Source organism: Balaenoptera borealis (assembly GCF_965194805.1).
Source record: "Balaenoptera borealis genome assembly, chromosome: 9".
Lineage (NCBI taxonomy): Eukaryota > Metazoa > Chordata > Mammalia > Artiodactyla > Balaenopteridae > Balaenoptera > Balaenoptera borealis.
In genome coordinates this window covers 109088008-109107414 of record NC_138873.1, presented here as the reverse complement: position 1 = coordinate 109107414, position 19407 = coordinate 109088008, and the positions used below count along the sequence as shown (strand labels likewise).

General features: G+C 38.5%; 1 protein-coding gene across 5 annotated transcripts in view; it reads right to left on the bottom strand.

The window, feature by feature from the left end:
* The window catches only part of SMAP1 (small ArfGAP 1), a 152777-nt gene that overhangs the window by 83458 nt on the left and 49912 nt on the right, over positions 1 to 19407 (bottom strand). For 4 of the 5 annotated variants that reach the window (XM_082405084.1, XM_082405086.1, XM_082405085.1 and 1 more), the window contains exons 2-3: positions 18104 to 18237; positions 784 to 869 (exon numbers count right to left, since the gene is read on the bottom strand). In XM_082405084.1, the coding sequence (XP_082261210.1) occupies positions 784 to 869; positions 18104 to 18237 (220 nt within the window). The remainder of the gene's footprint in view (positions 1 to 783; positions 870 to 18103; positions 18238 to 19407) is intronic. The other variant, XM_082405088.1, reaches the window with a different exon arrangement.

Sequence of the window (19407 nt, the reverse complement as noted above, 5' to 3'; positions counted from 1 at the left end):
AAGGAGACAGAGCCGTGCAGCCTATGACCCACGGAAGGTCAGCAGTGACACGACCCCACATCCCTGCCGCCATCCACGTCCACCAAGTATGGGATTTGTCTGTCAACTGCTTCACATAAACATAATTACCACATAAAGGTGATCAAAGGAAATTCCTCCAGGCACTTCCGTGGTGGTCCAGTGGTTGAGAATCCGCCTTCCAATGCAGGGGACACGGGTTCAATCCCTGGTCGGGGAACTAAGATCCCACATGCTGTGGGGCAACTAAGCCCGTGAGCCACAACTAGAGAGCCCGCACGCTGCAACTACTGAGCCCGTGCACTCTAGAGCCCACATGCCACAACTAGAGAGAAGCCCAAGTGCTGCAACGAAGACCCGATGCAGCCAAATAAATAAATAAATATTCAAAGGAAACGTCTCTGGAAATGATTTTTCAAAAATACTCAAGATGCTCACAAATCAAATCTCTAATAATAGTCTAAAGTAATAAACAACCTATATGCTCCAGTCAGGAGTTGGAGATCAATCAAGAGGAATCAGTTATAATATTTTATACTTAATAATAATTACATAAAAATACTATATAGATCATGTATTACCAGATTCCTATTAAAAACTTACCATATACTAAGCATAGCTCAGGGCAAATCAATTTCTATTTTTCATGAACAACAGTATGATAAAGGTCACATCTTCCTCAATATTCAATACAAAGTTAAAATATGAACTATAAAAATGAGCTGATTCTTTTAAACCCCACAATAAAGAAATGTTAAAGGATACTGATCTGTCTGTGGTCTTCGAAAGTTCTCTGGAAGATTGGCTTCATAAAGTAGTCTTGCTTTAGTATTTCCCATATCTTGCATGCACTATAATAAAAAAAAAATCACATATTTTCATTACTCATATAAACATTAAAAAGTAATTCTTATACACACATACATACAAACACCAGACATTTATCGTTTCCAATATATATTCTTTAGAAAAATAATTTAAATCACAACTATGAAATGAATTACTCAAGTTCAAAACAGAAGCATAGTTTTAATCCTTCACACGTCTTCAACATACGTGGATCTGCAGTTTTCTAATGTCTTTTTCCATGACTACAATACCACCTTAATTTACACTAACTACTTCCTAAAAGTGGATTCCCTGGCAGTTCGTGGTATTACTATTGTTTTAAATGTACCACTTGAACAACACTGCCATTTCTAAGGCTAGTAACTCAAGATCAAATTTTCTTTGTTTTGAGCTTCAAAATACTGTGAGGTTTTCATGATTTACAATCAAGGCCACAATGGAGAGCAGTTAGGCAGAAATAGGGCCGCCCTAGAACACAACAGAAGTGGATTCACTTCTTTGGGGTTATTAATCTCTTTAAGATTCTGCTAACAGCTATAGATCCTCCTCTCGCTACCAAAACACTGTGCCTAATGGCCAAATTTTACATACAAGTTCAGGAGTTCACAGGACTCTCCCTAAAATCTATCAACCCCAACAGTAAGAACCACTGCCAAGGAGGCATAAGATAATTAAACTGGTTGAAATGATTATTAAATTAAGTTTCTGGATCATCTATGAGTAAGGACTAACCAAAGAGTACTTCCAGGATATTCTATTACATTAGAAACTGAACTAACATTTACAAACAAAACATTATTCTATCACTATTTTACATCATTTTCATGGAGCTTAAGTTTCTTAAAATGTTTTAACTGGTTGAAAGATCTGCTTTTATAATTCCTTTTTCCCCTGATTTCCTAAACACACCCCCCCACGTCCCCAAGAAGACAATCCAGGCTTAACAGATCACTAGATGTCATCCTTGAGTTGTAGCCCTCAAGGGGATACAGAACCCTCTTCCTTCAGATAAAAAAATACAGTGACTTTTCTCCCAACTGACAGTTCTAAGTTATGCAAAATACTAATGTAAACCCATTTCTGGACACCTACACCACCCAACCTCAACATAAGAATTCTTTCAGGGTAAACGAGATTTCGAAGTCATTCCTCTAGAGATAATGAGAAAGTGAAGTAATAAAGGGTTGGGAACCATTAAGGGATAGTAAGCTGAAAAAAAAGAAAATGTTTTGCTATTTCGCTCTGGAGAGGAGAGAGTAGGCCGAGGCACACTAGCGTCATGAGGCACAGTAGCATGGAGTCAGTCAGTGTGAGGAGGCCTAGGGAACAATCCTGTGAGTGGGGAGAAGAGCGGAGAAACTTTCAGGACAGCTAACCCTTCCTGAAAAAAGGAAAACCGTTTTCCATCACAAGCATTCAATGACGCCGCATCTTTGTGCGGGGGCAGGTGGGAATTCAGGAGTAGAGACGACCAACTCACGTCATCATAAAGGCATCAAACATCTGGAAAGAACGAGACCAAGAGAAAGTGCGCATAATATATGCAATGAAGCAAAAAGTAACTTAGATACAGCTCACAGAAACTACAAAAATAAGAAAACCTGAAGTTTCTAACACACAAACAAGAGTACATAAAAATTTTAACAGAAAATTTAGTAAGACTAAAAACAGTATCTGCTATACGTGCCATATCTCATTGATCCAAAGTTCCATTTTTCTTCATATTATAACATTCATGAAGTAGAAATACATCTTACAACTGATCGTGTCTTGTAAGTGATCATTTTTTTCTAATTAGTCCATAAAATGTAGGTGTTTCTTACAATCAGTGATATTATCTTATATTCAATGAATATGACTCTATACATTTTATATAAATATTCTCTTTAATATAGGTCATTAATATTTTATTTTGGCAAAATAAAAAATTAAGAACAAGGCATACATGTACATTATACCAAATTATTTAATTTTGTTCTAGGGATGTTATCCATCACAGTTAGACAGGAGGAAAAAAAGGTATAAAATCTGAAAGGGAGAAGTGATGTGAAATTATGAGCCATTTCTACAGGAGACCACTGCCAAAAAGTGACTTGACGCAAGTGCTCGCCTGTGTGTGTGTCTCTGTTAGCTGGGACTGGGGGAAACAAGGAATCAATAACATCACGGATGTAGAGAGATCATTTTGTAAGGAGAAGGAAGACACTAGTAAGCTCAGATAATTTCTAAGTTTCTAAAAAGTAGAACAGAGTAGGGTGGAAGGAAAGTCTTCAGTGAAAGGATTAGTGGAGATGAAACTGGTTCAGCCACTGGAGATGGTTAGAGTGAGGAGAAAAAAACAACAGGAGCTGGCATTCTGGGGAGGTGATAGGAGTGTGGTAGAAACTAGCTGTCCTCAGAGTGTCAAGACACTACAGGCAAGGGCCCTATAGGACACGTGAAAATTTATTCTGTTGGACTTAAGAGCAAATTCTGGTAATTGGCAGAAGAAAATAATGAAACAGCCTAACAGCTACAGTAACAAGCATTAGCCTCAATATCTTATTAATATATATAAATAATATAGTATTATAAATTAGATGTATTATATATAATATATAAATTGCATATATATATGCCATTTAAAAGTTTTTAAAATCCTGATTTAGATATTATTACACTAATTTGACAGGAAAGGAAACTGAAGCTGCAAGATGTTAAGTAACAGGCCCAAGAGTCTCCACTAGAATTTAACTCCTGACAGAACCAACATCGGCCACTGGCAGTCTAGACACCTCAGGCTGCAGCCAATGGAACTGGGGACCATATCACGCAGGGCTCACCAACACCAGGCTCTCTGCTTTAGAGGCTCAGCTTTCATTTTACAGATGAGGAAACAAGCACAAAGAGGTTCCCTGCTGGGTAATTCAAGGAATCAGTTACAGAGTTTTAAAAACATTTTAAAATAGATATTTATTTACATAGTAAACTATAGTTCATCTCAAAATTGATTTTTTAAAAACAAGCCAAGCATCCAGTGAGCAGAAATGTATTGATATTCTTGACAAACAAACCATTGTGAGAATATATGAAATACAAAGTCAACATTCATTTTTACTTTAAGAAAAATATATTAATATACTGAAGAATAAGTGAAATGTGTACTCCACAGTTATGATAAATGCCATTTAGGCAGGACATATTTAAAAATTAATGTTATTTACCATGCCTATTAAATTCAATCTGTCCTCCTTTTATACTTTATATGGTCCTAGAAAGATGAATTTTATATTGTACTTTTTGATGAATGATCTTCATCCAAAACCACCACCATTATAACCGCAAAGGCAGGCTTCACCTGGAAATGGCATAATAGGACACACTTACGAATCCCAAAGCCCGCTATTAAAAGCCCTTGTCCTCATAATCTGAGGGCTTTCAGCTTCTCCCCCACAACCCAGTACACAGAACAACAGCTGCCCAAAGCCTCACCCATCACTTGAGACTCAATTTTTAAAAATACTGTTTGAATCGAAATGCTGAAAAGCCTCTATGGGCTAAACACATTGTCATCACAATCTAATGCAGATGAAGCATTTCTACTTCTGAAACTTTCTAAGTAGACAACATATCACCCAGTCCCAGTTTTTGCACTAAAAAACAATAAAACTTACATTCTAGAAGAGTTCTAAACTTTTTAATGTTTTACAGAGACTGAAGAGAACTGAGGTTGTCAATTTAAAGTTTTAATTGGCATTTATTTATTGGATTGTATAATTTAATAAACATACCCAAAAACTAAAAAAAAAAAAAAGTGGGAATAGATTTTTTAAAGGCATTATCAATAAGTAAGCAAACAAATTTAATAGGAAATTTTATTTTTATGTAACACTACTGTGTATGTTTAAAAACAAAAAACAAAAAAGGCATTGTTTTATGTCAATGGGGCATCTCCAGTGGAAAAACATGGTAATTAAGCAGCACACGAAAACAGTTTTAGGCAAAAAGGGCCATGAAATGAATGCAAAGATAAAAGGCAACAGGAACATACAGAAACAAAGAGTGCCCAAGTTTAAGTCATTGTCAATATCAGGAAATAATAAAAGACAAGATAAATGACAGGCCACCTGAAGTTCCAACTCAAGGATTCATTCTCCTGAGAATAAAATTTGTCACATTTCTTCTTTAATCTTCCAAAATCCTGGGACGGGAACCTACCCACGTGACACCACTGCTCCAGGGCAGGCAGCTGCTATTCGTCCCAGGCCGCGCCCACCCAGCGCAGGCCAGCCCAGGGCCAGGGTCTGTGTTTGGCAACCAGGCCCCTGGGCCTCCCCTCTCCTTCACCTTGTGCGCCCTCCCCCTTGCTCAGCACCTACCCCAAGTGTCCCTGGAGCGTCTCCTGCACTTTCTCTCTCTCGGCAGCAACCAGTTATGAGCAAACGAAAACCCACACTAATGGATTGTTTCAGGAAGCTATCTGCATAGTTTTCATAAATTTTTATGTGTGTACTGACTTGCCCTTTGGGGTTTACTGGCTATTTTTAAAAATGGAATAAGTGGAAAAAAGAATAACAGCTACAAAATAAAGGACTGAGATGACTAATTGCTTTGTTGCAAATGACTAGGTTACAATGTGGCAATTAGATCTTCTAAATTCCCAATGGCAAAAATGCAAAACATCAAAATAATCAATAGAATCTTACACATTAGCCTGTCATGGAAGGATGCTACAGGTCTATGCTAAATCTGGAGGAAAAAAAAGTGAAAAAACTATGTAAATTAAAACACTTCTACCCATTTTCTGAGAAACAGACTTGCGGGGGGCGGGGCGGCGTGGGGAAGAAGACTCTTACTCCCAGGTCAAAAGATTATTGTGTAAGGATACGAAAATAGCTAAAAATGTGTATCACCTATATGTTTGTATATATGCATAAAACATTTCAGGAAGAATATACAAGAAACTGAAAAATAGGGTTGTTCCTACAGAGGTAAACTGGATGACTGAGGGACAAAAACGGGAGGGAGACCACCCATTTTACAACTTCTGTACCCTCTGATGTTTGTACCATGTCCATATGTTTCCCACTCCCCAACACAATAAAATAGTCAGAGGGGGACTTCATTAATCCTGCACTGTTCCTAAATAAAATACATCCAGAGGGAGCTTAGCCAGGGATCCAAGCAGCATGTGACTCAGAGCAAGGAGACCTCCTCTCACTAGGGCCCTCCACCTCCACTAAGAGAACAGGGTCTCCTGATGATCAGAGACGTTACGATCGAATAAAATTAATACATTTAACAAGTCCCATCCAGGAATATCTTACAGTCAAAATACATTCAAAATATAAATATGGCATTTACATGCCAGGTGTTTTCCCAGTATCATTACCTTCATTATTGTTGCTGAAGATGACATCACTGAAATTTCAACTCTTAGTTTCTGCTTCTTCAGATTTCAACGTATTTGGTTTTGTGCGGGAGAGGGAGCGCTACTCGCTCTATTTTCTATTCATTAAAATTTTTAGAACACAAAGACTAAAATTTCCAACTGCCTTAGCTGAACGTGGGTGTGTGTGTGTGTGTATGTGTATGTGTGGGGGGTGTGGGTGTGGGTGTGTGTATACGTATATATATATTTTAAAACCTCATAATTAAAAAGAGAAATTGTAGTCCCTGGTAATTCTTCATGTCAGTGACTCACCTCTACTACCACTTGAAACTTTCCAGAATAGTTCTCTATCTTCCTCTCAAAAGCCACCAGGATTTCTTGCATAGGAGCAAGCTTTTCAGGACTGGTTTCAAGATCTTTTGGGTTCCAGCTGCTGGAAAAGAAGGGCCACTGTTTTTGGTCTCAGGAACTCTTTGGAAATATTTAATACAGAGTCCATTCCTTCAGTTTTCATGAAATTGTGTTTTAGGGGAGTCGATCTCTTTCTGTTTTAATTGTTGTTTTTAAGAACAAAGTAAGTAAACCACACGTATTTAAAAATTAAAACTGTTAAATGATGATGTGGAATCAGAGGTACCAGTTTTCCTATTTTTCACAATTTCTAGATATTCTCAGATCTTGATTCATATGTTGCAGCATTGGCTAGTTGTTACAAATTCAGAGAACGAACTATTTTTTTTTAAGCAATAAAAGTAAACACTGTTATGACAAAACTGGAAAAGTTTCACATTACAGTCTTCTGTCATCTCTGCTTACTATGAAATTCATACCACTTGAAGTCCAGGGATAAACCACTACTTCCGTCCTAGGTGCTTAAGGCCCAGCTCAGGAGTCATGTGGACTCTTGCCCCTTCTGTCAGAAGTCTTAGTGATTCTAACTTCAATATTTTTGTAGGTTTACCCCGTGAATCAACCTCATTGCCACTACTTTAGCTGAAGATCTAGTCACCCACTGCCTAGGCCACTGCAGGAACAAGCCCCTCAGATTTATGTTCTTAAAGGAACATAACGTTAGATGTCGCTCTTCAACTGAGAACACATTAAGCGCTAGTAGGCTGTCCCTCTCCCCATCCCCCATCCCTCGCAGGATCAAGGCCAAACCAGCCCCTGCCCGCAACTTTCACCTTCACCCCCTGTGCACATACAACTGCCCCCAATAACTACCTTACTTTCTCAACTACGACATATGTTTTCTATCTTTCTGCCTAGAAGGCCCTCTGCACACTGCTGCATGCTTTTAGAAATTAATAAATAAAGGTCACTGTCAAAAAGGTAATGAGACACTTAAAAGATATGCTTAGAACTTACGATATCACTAGACACTGAGGGCATTTTTATTTTTAAGGGAAAAAAAGGAGCCACTACTAAGTAACTTGCTGAAGATGGCCCGCCATTTAGCCAACAAAGCCTAACCCAGAGCCCAGGTCTACAGAGTCCCAGGCCAGCGCTCTGACCACACCTGCTATTCTCGATCATTTTACATTCACACAAAGCAGGAAGAGAAGCAACCTGGCCTCTAAAATACTGTGTGCAATGAAATTAACAATAATTGTGTTCCCAGATGATCCACTCACACAGCTATTCTACATTCACTGCCACTCAACAGCTTCGTACCCAACAGAGCACTCCCTACGGGACAGAAGCCCGTTATCTTCAAGCAGCTTGTGATTTCTTTGGTTACACTCTCAGCCCCACCTCGGCAGTACGGAATTAATAGGGTTAATGAGTGACTTGAGCCAAGAACTATAGCCAGTCAAGAACTATAGCCAGTCACTAGGAAAAGGGAACTCTGAAAAGCATTACTGATATTTTTAAAAGTTTAACCTCAAAAACAATTAATAAAATCAAGAGAAAAATCACAATCGTGCACGTTCAGATTCAAAATAAATGTGACCTTTTCCCCCAATGGATTGTTTAAAATGCAAACCGCCTATTAAACTTCACAGATTATATTTTGTTATAGACAGTATCACATTTCTTTCTTCACCTCACTCCGCACATCAGGTAATAGATAAACCCAGCACTGTGCTGCCACCTTGCTCTGCTTCTTTGAGGACACATTTAACGATCCTGGCAAGGAGTTGGCATAACTTGAATCTCAGTCAACTGGTTTGCAGGGCAGAAATTGAGACACAGATGTAGAAAACAAACGTATGGACACCAAGCGGGGAAAGCGGCAGGGTGGTGGTGGTGTGATGAATTGGGCGATTGGGATTGACATGTATACACTGATGTGTATAAAACTGATGACTAGTAGGAACCTGCTGTATAAATAAATAAATAAATAAAATAAAAAATACAAAAAAAAATACAAAAGCTTCCTCTAAGCAGTTTGAGAATGGGCCATTGCAGAAAATCTGTAAAGTGGATACACAATTTAAAAAAAAAAAAAAAAAAGTTAAGTGTGCACATGAGGCCACAATTTGAGAAATTTCATCAGCTTGATGGAATTATAATGAGTACTCCTCCCACAAAATAAGAAAAAAGTTGTTTGACCAGGGGTCTCTTGAATAAGTGTGTACCAAGAACTGTATATTGAAAGCTTATTATGTGTCAGGTTATATAAGGCACTATGGAAATTTATCTAAGGGTCAAAACCTTGAGAGGTTAAACAATGTTCTAACACATACAGGTCAAATGTGGTTAAATCATAGAGTGCTTCAAATTAGCTTTTTTAATGACAACTTTATTCTATTAAATATTACTTGTCATGGGAATTCTGTAACAGCAGTGACAGTTTCTGAAGCTCTGAGAAGTTCCTCACAAAAAAAAAAAAAAAAAAAGAAAGTAGTACTAGATTAAAAACACCAAAACCCATGCACAATATACACACCGAAATTTGGTGACGGAGGATCCCCACAAATCCCGAGATGCCATCAGGTAAGGACGAGGCATAATGACCACTAGACCTGCCTGCAGCTAATGAGGTATCAGGTGGATCTGAGAACAGAACACTAAGACAGTGGAGAAATACAAACGGGAAACTGCTGTGAAGCAACGTGAAGAAGGCAGATCAAGCTGAAGGGATTTTACCCACCCGAAGAGCAAGGAAGTGCAAGAAGCTGGGAATGGGGAGGCGCTCCCATGAGGAACCACCAGATCTCCCTTCCAGGACAGGGCCCTACACTGAGTAGCAACTCCTGCGAAACGATTCAAAATGGAGCAGGACAGAAATAATGGAGATAAAGGACGAGAAGGTCCAGAGAAAAGTGGGAGAAGGGAACAGAGCAATCATCTCAGAAAACAAGTGGTTTTACTTTTTAAACATCATGTGAAAACAACAGAAGAGAGAGGTCTGTGAGGTTAGAAAAGCTATCTTGAATATGAGTTCCTTTTAAAGGTAATGAAAAACCAATGTCACATAAAGATGATCAACAGAAAACAATCAAGGTCAAGTCTCATACAAAGTTATCAGAAAAGGAGAATAAGACGTGGAACAACATCTCTGACAGTGAAGCCCCACGAGAACAAATACACCCAGGAAACAGATCAAAACGGTAGCCTACTAATTCAGAACAAGCTAAAAGACATGAATACAAAATACAAAAGAATATGTAAAATGAGTTCACGGACGTGGTGTTATGAAAGAACAACTATATCAGAAATTAGAAACATGCAGAATTAAAATGAAAACTCAGGAAAAGAATTAGAAATAAAAGAAAAAATATTTCAGAAATGAATATTAAATTAAATAGATGGCCAAAACAAATAAACACAGCAAACAACGGTCTAAGAAAACTGGAGAGGCAAAAAAAGAAAAAAATTTTAATTAAAAAAAAAAAAGTAATGAAAAGGATCCAAGAGAAAGTGACAAATAATAGAGTCAGGCAATGAAGACCCAACAGCCAGGTAAGAGAGTCACTGAAAAAGGAAATTCAAACAAGGAAACACGATACTAAAAAACTAGTTTTTAAAAAGTCACTGAAATAAAAAACTTGAAACTACATACTGGAAGAGCATACCACATGCAGGCATTTCCTGTCTAGAAGAAACCTTTTATATTTCAAGACTGAGACAGGTCAAACGTAAAAGCACGAAAGAAGACAGACCACGCAAACATCAAGCAAGAGAGTGCTGCAGTGGCCCCGGAGGACCGTGTAACAGCCGCGACACACCTACACCACCGCCGGGAAACAGAAAGATAATGAGCCAGTTACCGTGTTTTACATGTGCCAGTAGCCTCACTGAAAAACACAGGTGAGATCACTGTTAATAATATGTTTTATTTAATGCATCTTTTCCCTCTGCAGAACTCCCAGGAAAACATATTAACTTATCTCACCTGCACCTAAAGACTCAAAATGGTGCCATAATGCCATTTTTTGCAATGAACTGACAATTTAACTACTCACCAAGAGCTAAGACCAGGCCCGGAGAAAGGATCAATGTGATACATCCTTGGATCCTGTTCCAAGTAAAACAAACCTGCACAACCGCATGATTCAAGTAAAATTTAAGTTCTGATTGCCTAACAACACTCTAGTTCCCGGTTTCCATTTTTTAAAGACGGCAGAGGGAGCTCACAGGAGGCTGAACTTAACATCAACTGCAAGTCGTTTCATTTCACAAAATTAATATGCTTCTAGAGAATAAAATTTATCATAACTCCATCCAAAACACACTATGTCAGAAAGTGAAAGAGGAGAAAACTTCCTCAGTGTATTCAGCCACTTTCATCCCCAACCTCTTAAAGCTTTTACACCCCAATTCTACCCCGGAGGATGCACACAACGTGACCACAACATAAAAAGTACCTGTCATTTTAGGTGCTTTTCTACCCACAGAGAAGTAGTTAAAGTAACTATCAAGCCCCTTTTGCCTGTTCTCCCTGATTTGGCCTGATTAGGAACTGAAGCCGAGGTGACAGAATACGGCAAAGCTTACTGACGAAGATCAGCCAGAAATCCATGATGTTAGTAACTTCCTCAGGAAAAACCCTTTTCTAAGAAAAACCAAAAGTTTAAACTAAGACAAGCAGGTCAACGCTATGACACATCTATTGCCAAATTAAACTAAAGGCTACACCAAGTTCCCTTATAGTAGGTTTTTCTGGGAATAACAAGGTTATCATAGAAATCTATACCTATTTATTTAGCTAGTGATTTTCTCTTTATGAAAGAAAATATCAAGAGCAAAAAAGTTTGTCCAAAACATTTTTAGAACCCGTCTTTCAGACTTAACCCAATCATCTTGTCACATTCTTTTGAATTTCTGGAGAGTTCAGAAAATTTTTATCCTCTGGGGTGGAATTTGACTTCTGGAAAAAGCAGAATCACATCTCTAACTGTGATACACCGTCTTTATTCTAACACAGATAATGAAAATGTATTTTGAACTGCTGTGGTAACCAAAGAGCACTGGGCATACAATCAAAGAATCTCAAGCGTGAAAGAGACTTCAATCGTCCAAACTGCTCCCCACCTGCCATCCACTGCTTGAACCCCAGCTACGCACCTCCAGGTGCTCGCCCAGCCTCTGCACAAACCATCCCGGGGATGGTAAACTGACTACCCTCCAAGGCAGTCAATTTCAGCGTGGGACGGCTTGAAATGCTGAAAAGTACTGCCTTCTAGTACCTGCACGTATTACCCTGGAACTTCCACACACTAGCTTAAGTTAGACTCCCTATGGCTGCCGTATTTTTGGAATTTCACAAGTATACTGGAACATGCGGAGAAAAGGGGGAAAAATGGAAAGCAACAGAAACAACGAAAAAATTAAGAACTGATGGAATACAAAGGCACAGGAAAGAAAGCCAGTCTGGACAAACAGATGATTATTTAAATTTTAGATGTACCAAGCTACAGGTAAATAGACATCTACCAATCTTAACATTTACAAATATACACATTAATTACTATGACTGTGGGCAAAATTTTCCATAATGAAACACTGAAACAATTTCATAAATCCTTTTTTCCTGTTTCCATATGAGACATCTAGAGGTTCTGTTAATACTGTTAAAGAGCAGCTGTTAATTCTGATATTCTGTTCTTTATTCTACTCAAATGCATCACGTTATCTAGCAAAAAAAAAAAAAAAAAAAAAAAAATCCATGCCTGGTCACATCTATTCCTTTCTCTTAACTTCTATCATTGCATTAGCAGTCGGCTTTCTATGTTTTATGCAAAACATTTTTCACAAAGCAACAAGATTTTTAATTACTTCACAAGAGTTCTTCAATATACAAATATGAGTAGATAATGTAAAACCATGTTGAAATTCCAGTGCCTTGGAATCAACCTAACGGGCTAACTCCAGACTTACCAAACACACTTGGGAAAATTACCAATTACTTCACGCCAAGGATATCCAAGGTTTCTTAAGGCATGATGAATCCATGAATATCAAAGGTTTCGAACAGACAATCTAAAAGAAGAACTGAAACTCTATAGAAGTCACTACTGGAAAGAGAGGGAAAAACCAACTGCACAGAAAAATACCGGCTGAACCCATGAGAGTAACTGAGTTTTCGACATGGAGAAAGACAAAAGAGCAAAAAGGCTAAAGACAAAACTGTATAAAGTCTCCAGCAGAAGGGAAAAGCAGAAAAAGAAACAGGAAAAAACTACAGAGACTAAATAATGAAACAAAACAAAAGATGAGGATAGTACACAGAAAAGGCTTCAAGGAGGCAGCGATGAGTGTCAGGGAAGCAGGGAGTCCAAGGCGGAGGTGGACGGAGAGCTGGGCCACTCCTGTGGCCACAGGAGTGACTGTGTTCTTTGTGATCGCGAACTCAGCAGAGTGGCGGGAATAAAACGCGCTAGCAAAGGCAAAAGTCAGGCAAAGAAATGAAATCGCAGGTAAAGACCCTACTCAAGAAATCCAGCTGCTGAAGGAAGGTAAGAGCTAGTCGCTGCAGGACAGTGGCCGGCCACCGTGAGTCCTTGGTAAACGCTAACTGGTGAACAAGCCAACCAGCGAGTCAAGGAGCACGACAGAGTCGAGGGCTGTTTGTTGGGGGTCAGAGGGCACAAGGGAAACTTTTATGAAAGGGGGGAGTGAGGCAGCGTGTTTCAAAGAGGAGGAAAAAGTTTAAAGATGTCTCCAAATGAACATAGTTTTTTTAATTAGGTGGAAAAGCAGGAAGGAAGGCTGAGAATGAAAATAAAGGCAGAGAACCCGGCACCCACCACCTTCCTCCACCCTGCCCCTAGACCAAGAGAACAAACAGCTGGAAGTCAGATCGGAAACATTCGGAGGATGGGTGGACAGAAAATGAGAGGAGAGCTTCTGTTCTTCTGTTGTAACAGTACACAGTGATGTGAGGAGAGCTGGGTTCAAAGATCCCCCCTTCTAGTCCAAAGTGTAGTCCAAAGCTAAAGCACAAATGGTAAAGCTATAAAGACACGGAAGGGAAAATGCCTACAAAATGTTGAAGGCAAGGCCACTATGCCTAGGGAGACTGGATATATCTTATACACGAATACATTTTAGTTGTGTGGGCTTGGTGTTTCCAAAAAAATACCAAGTACCATATCAATAAATGACACTAGTAAGTAGTAAAACAAAGAGCATGTGAGAGAAGATTACTAAAAGATTTATAGATACATAAAATATTAAAAGTGGTCCAAAAGTTATCAGTTTAAACACCAAATATACGGAGTATACTCTCCACTATGGACAAAGTCTCATTGAGGTGTTTTATTGAACAACACAATTTACACGACTATCTACAAAGTGAGCTAAGAAACTTTACTCTTCATTTTTTTTAATACCCATTTCTTTTTCTTAATTTATCTTTTTCATTGAAGTACAGCTGATTTACAGTGTTGTTACTCTCTGGTGCACAGCAAAGTGAGTGATTCAGTTATACATATATATATATATATATATATAATTTTTTTCATATTCTTTTCCACTATGGTCTCTTGCAGGATATTGAATATAGTTCCCTGTGCTATACAGTACGACCTTGTTGTTTACTGTATTCTTTATTTTAACTCCTTCAATACACTGAAAAATGAATAATTAAGAATTTTTAAATGATGGGGAAAAATGGTAATCAAGACGTAGAGTAGATGAACCAGTACAAAATTTAAAAGAAAAGCTATAGTATTTATAAAAGTATTGAAACATTGATCCTTTCCAAAAATTTGAGAAGTACCCAACAATAAACCCAAGATCAAAGACATTTAATCTATGAACCATGATTTAAAAAACTGTTTTATTAAAATTTAAGATGAATAACTCTATTTCCATTCTATCAAAATAAAAATAAGTTTTGTAGATAAATTATTTTCTTTTAAAAGTAAGCATACAGCAATTCTAACATAGCTATAATATGACAGATGCCCTAAACACTGACTGCCACACAAACATATATATAAATAACTGACATAAATATGATGTATATATAATATCAGTTGATAAGAAGTCCTGAGGAAAAACTTCATATGTTAACAAAAACCACTTTTATTCAACAGGGTGACGGGGCTCAGAGATTAAATGTTTCCACATTTACTTATAAAAGATAGAAAATAAATAAAACCAAAACGAAGTATCATCTTTGAAAATGAGAGACACGATCCCCATGACATGTCTGGGTGGTGGTGGGGAAGACCCAGAGCAGAACTGACCACACGCAGTGAAAGCACTTCTCTTACTCTATGAGCAAGTATCGCCCACGCAGTTTCTATGCTAAATAAATTCTTACATCGTAAGGATATGGAACACTAAATCACACTGCGATCTTCACTTTCCCCAATCTGAACCTACACTCAGAGTTAGTAAGAACGGACTCCAAAAGACAAAAGTTCCAATGCACAGCAACCTAAGGGAACAGAAATCAGTGCAGCGGCTGCCCCTGGGGGTCCTGACTAGAAAGGGACACAAGGAACCTCTCCCTAGTGATGGACGCGCTCAGAGTATCTGTACCGGGGTCCTGCTGACGCACACAGTCAGCTCTGCCCATGCGCGGCCCCGTGTCCAGGAACTCCACCATTTCAGGTAAAGGACTTGAGCATCCATGGATTTCGGTGTCCGTGGGGGTCCTGGAACCAACTTCCGGAGGACACAGGTGGACGACTGTAAAGACATCTGCCAAGGTACGTAAAACTCACTTTTATCTGGATTCTCTCTGTAATTATACCTCATTTTTTTTTAAGTAAATAAATAAATAATGCCAAGGGTGGATAGAATTGGATTGTAAGGAACACACCTACCACCACAGGAAATAGGATCTGCTTAAAGCTGAATAAGAGTGACCTCAACAGACAACGGATGCCGCTACCTAACCACTCATCTCTGAATGCCTTACCATCCCATACCACTAAACGTGAATTATTTCTCACAAATATTCTCAAAAAGTAATTCTTCTATACTCAGTAATACCACACAATGGGTCCGTTTGTTTGTTTACTCAGTAGTACATTTAGCAACCAATCCATCACGGCAGATTCACTAGGGAAGCTAACTGCTTAAGATCAGAAAGATACTCGAAGCAGCAACGGCGAGGGTTTGCACAGTGAACAGATGGACTAATCCTCCTGGTAACTGACAAGTCGACGTTACTGAGGGTTCACGACGTGCCCGTCTAAAAAGAGCACAACACTGTAAATCCACTATACCTCAGTAAAAAGCGTGCCAGGCCCCGCTGTAAATGCTTTACCTGCGCTACCTTAGCTGGTCCTCACGGCCCCTGCAGGGGACAGTTGCCACCCCACCTCGCAGACAAGGGCGCTCAGGCACCTGCGCTCCGGCATCCTGTCAGCACCGCCCAGGCCCACCTGGCCGTCTGGCTCCAGAGACAGCTTTCTCAATCACTTTGCTCTGTGGCCTCTCTAGAACCAGCGGCCTTAAAACAACCCCTGTGCTCCGCAGTGTGGAGCCCGGGGTCTTGGCCAACCGCTTCTTCCTCTTCACCGCACAGGAGTCCAGGGCCAGTTTCCGAAGAACAACTCCGGCTTTGCCTGCAAGCGCCGACAAGCCCCTCACAAGATGCGTCCGTGTGGTTAGGCTTCCCTGCTCTTCTTTAAAGTGAAACTTCACGGTCTCCTCCATCTGACTTTGCAGGAGTGCACCCCACCTTTACCCGCCTCACCTGCAGGAGGAGCCCCACGGCTTACGGAGCCACACAGAGCATCCCCTGTGACAGGTACTCATCAAAAATCTTGCACTCGAAAACAGTGATTCTTGTTTGAAGAAGCTGACAGTTGGAACCATGCAAACGTGTTCAAATACAATTTCAAAGACTGTATATTACTTAATAATTGCTTTCAAAATCCTTACACATTTAATAATACAGGATCTTGCTTTGTACCTATAACCAATCCCACAGAAAACCAGTGAACTACAGCCCTCTGTTTGGGAAGTTATGCTCTAAACTATTAAAAAAGAACAGCTGCCTACTTCAAATAACCTGCTACTCAACTCCTTTCAGCAGCCTAGTTGAGAAAAATAATATTTCTGGAGAATTTAATTGTCCAGGGATTTCATGTTTTCTCCTTAGTTTGAAATGAACCATTAAAAAGGCAATACACTTGGTCTTGAATGTTTTGTACCTCCATAATCCATTACAAACACCAAGTTACATTTTCAAGCTACACATTTTCTTGAAGACAACTTAAACAATGTCATGAAATCTGTCACCACAGTTACTACAGAGATGTTACTAAGATCACTGCCTCATATAAAATGTTCAAAAAGCTCTGCTTCCTTGATTAACAAGTAAATTTTCTCCTCAAGGATCTCGAAAATACAGTTTCATATTTCCTTTTATGCTTTAGCCAGCAAAATGTTCAAAAACTAGTCTAAGACTAAACTAAGTAAATTATGCTTGACTTTATGGCCTGAAAAATCTCTGTTCTATTTTTTTCCTTTGAGTATTTTTGAGGTTTGATTTCTTTTTAACATTTAAATCTTTGCTACATCTAGAACTTACTTTGGCATAAATATGTCTTCAGGATAGAAATTTTACTTTCTTTAACCAAGTCTATGTATCTTTTTTTAATGACCACTCCCTCCCAGCATTCTATTCTATTCTTTCCACCCTCACCCCACCCCACCCGTGCCAATTTTTGTGTTATTTTTGTTCTTTTATGATTGTGAGGTTTGTGTGTGTATCACTGAAGTTCAACTACATATATCTGTATATTTAGACTTCATGCTGACTAAAAGTAATTTGAAAAGGTCATTAGAGAAAGTTATGTAATTTCACCGTGAACTATAAAATAAAACCAGTAGAAATCATCATTTTTACATTAGCAATTAACCTTAAGGACTAGCAAGTATGATTTTGAGAATTTAATACTGTCACACTGGAAAAAGGGCAAGGCCTTAAAATTACAAATTTATCTCTAAAAAGCTAAACCGCTCGAAACAAGCCCAAATCAGTCACGAGAACATTTGCTACCTGGGCTGTCTCCCGACTCCTTGGCCCTATCTGCCTACGGAGAACACCCACCCCTGCACAGAGGGGAAGGCCTTCCAGTTAGCGCTCAGGAAGAGGTGGTTTGTTCTTTGTCTTTACCCAGGCGCCCTCTACTGACAGCAAAGCAAAACAGACTACAGAATTACACCTGCAAATTTCATCAGCACAAGGAAAAGAAATTTATTTTTTAAATACTTCAAAATCAACATTTTAGGTAAAAATAGATTAAAAACTGACTTTACTGTAGAATCAAGAAAAAATGCACATCTGTGAACCGACAATTCAGATAACACTCGAATTTTGTATGTGGCATATTCCATATTTCAATATACTACTTTTCAGTGTTAATCCTTAGGTGCAAGAAGGATTAAAACTGGATTATACATCCATTTTAAATACTTTCAATAATTTCTCGGTAGGGAAACGTTTACCTGGATCTGTTCCGGTGTCCACTGGTCTAGGTTGACTGACTTGACCCTGGATATATGAACCCCGAGATTCCTATGGATGCCAGCACATCTGATGCAAATAAACACACCAGTATTCCAGGAAGCCCATCGAGGACCTAATTACGGAGAAGAAACAGAGAAACGCTAGTATTAAAAAATAAAATAAAATATAACAGCATATAGGAAGCATTCTGGTTCTTTATACAATCGTAATGGAGGGTTACAGAATTCACACGTTCAAATTTTCAAATGGCACAGCAGCAGCTTGCTAAGAAGAGGTGTGTCTTGGCTGTGCCGAAAGGTTATAAATCAACCTTCAAGAACCTTAATGAGTTTACTAATTTTCCTTTCCTAGGAGCTTCCCCCCAAATCTGTCTAAGAATTCAAAACTACTTTATGTGAACAGTTTACTCACTCACCATATTTGAACCAGGAGTAGTAATATCCCACAGTAAAAAGTAAGTCCTTTATTAAATGTGTAGTGTATTGCTTAAAAGATTACCAACAAGTAAAAATCAAAGAGGTTTTAAAAAATGAAACAGAAATTAGTAGGAAACAGACAACCAACCTAAACAGAAAAATGGACAAAAAGATACGAACGAGTAATTCACAGAAGAAATATATGGCCAATAAACACATAAAAACATGCACACCCTCACTGGTAATTAGGAGGAAATGCCCTTGAAAACTACAACAACTTCCATTTTGCAATCAACACACTGGGTGGGGGGGGGGGATTTTTTAATCGATTAATACTAATTGTAGGACGAGAAACAACAAGGACTGCCTCAAGAAGCCTTGTATCAACATGAATAAATCTCAGATAGAACCCTGAGATTAAGAAAAGTTATAGATGAACTAAGGTGTGTTATAAAATGTTAGCTCTTTGGGTCATGGTCAAAAAACTCTGAAAAACACTGTAGGGAAAGTCACCTAAGTATACAAGAATACAAGCCTCAGCTGTACTATTCTTCATATCTTTGAATGTATTATTTCTTGATAATTTTAAATGCTCTTATGATTACCTTCACATACTTGCCTGTACAATTAAAGTAAAATGGAAAATAGAAGTACTATCTGGAAATTATATCAAATATTCAGAAGCTTATATATAACAGATTTCTATAAATCACTTGATTATGAAAAAAATACAGTAAGAGGTATCAATAAAAACCAAGCTTTTTCAAAAATTTAGGTTTCTGTTTAAGTACATACTTTTTATCTAAAGGTGAGAGTGAATCTACAAAATACCACTGAGGCCAATAATTTCAACCCAGTAAAAACTA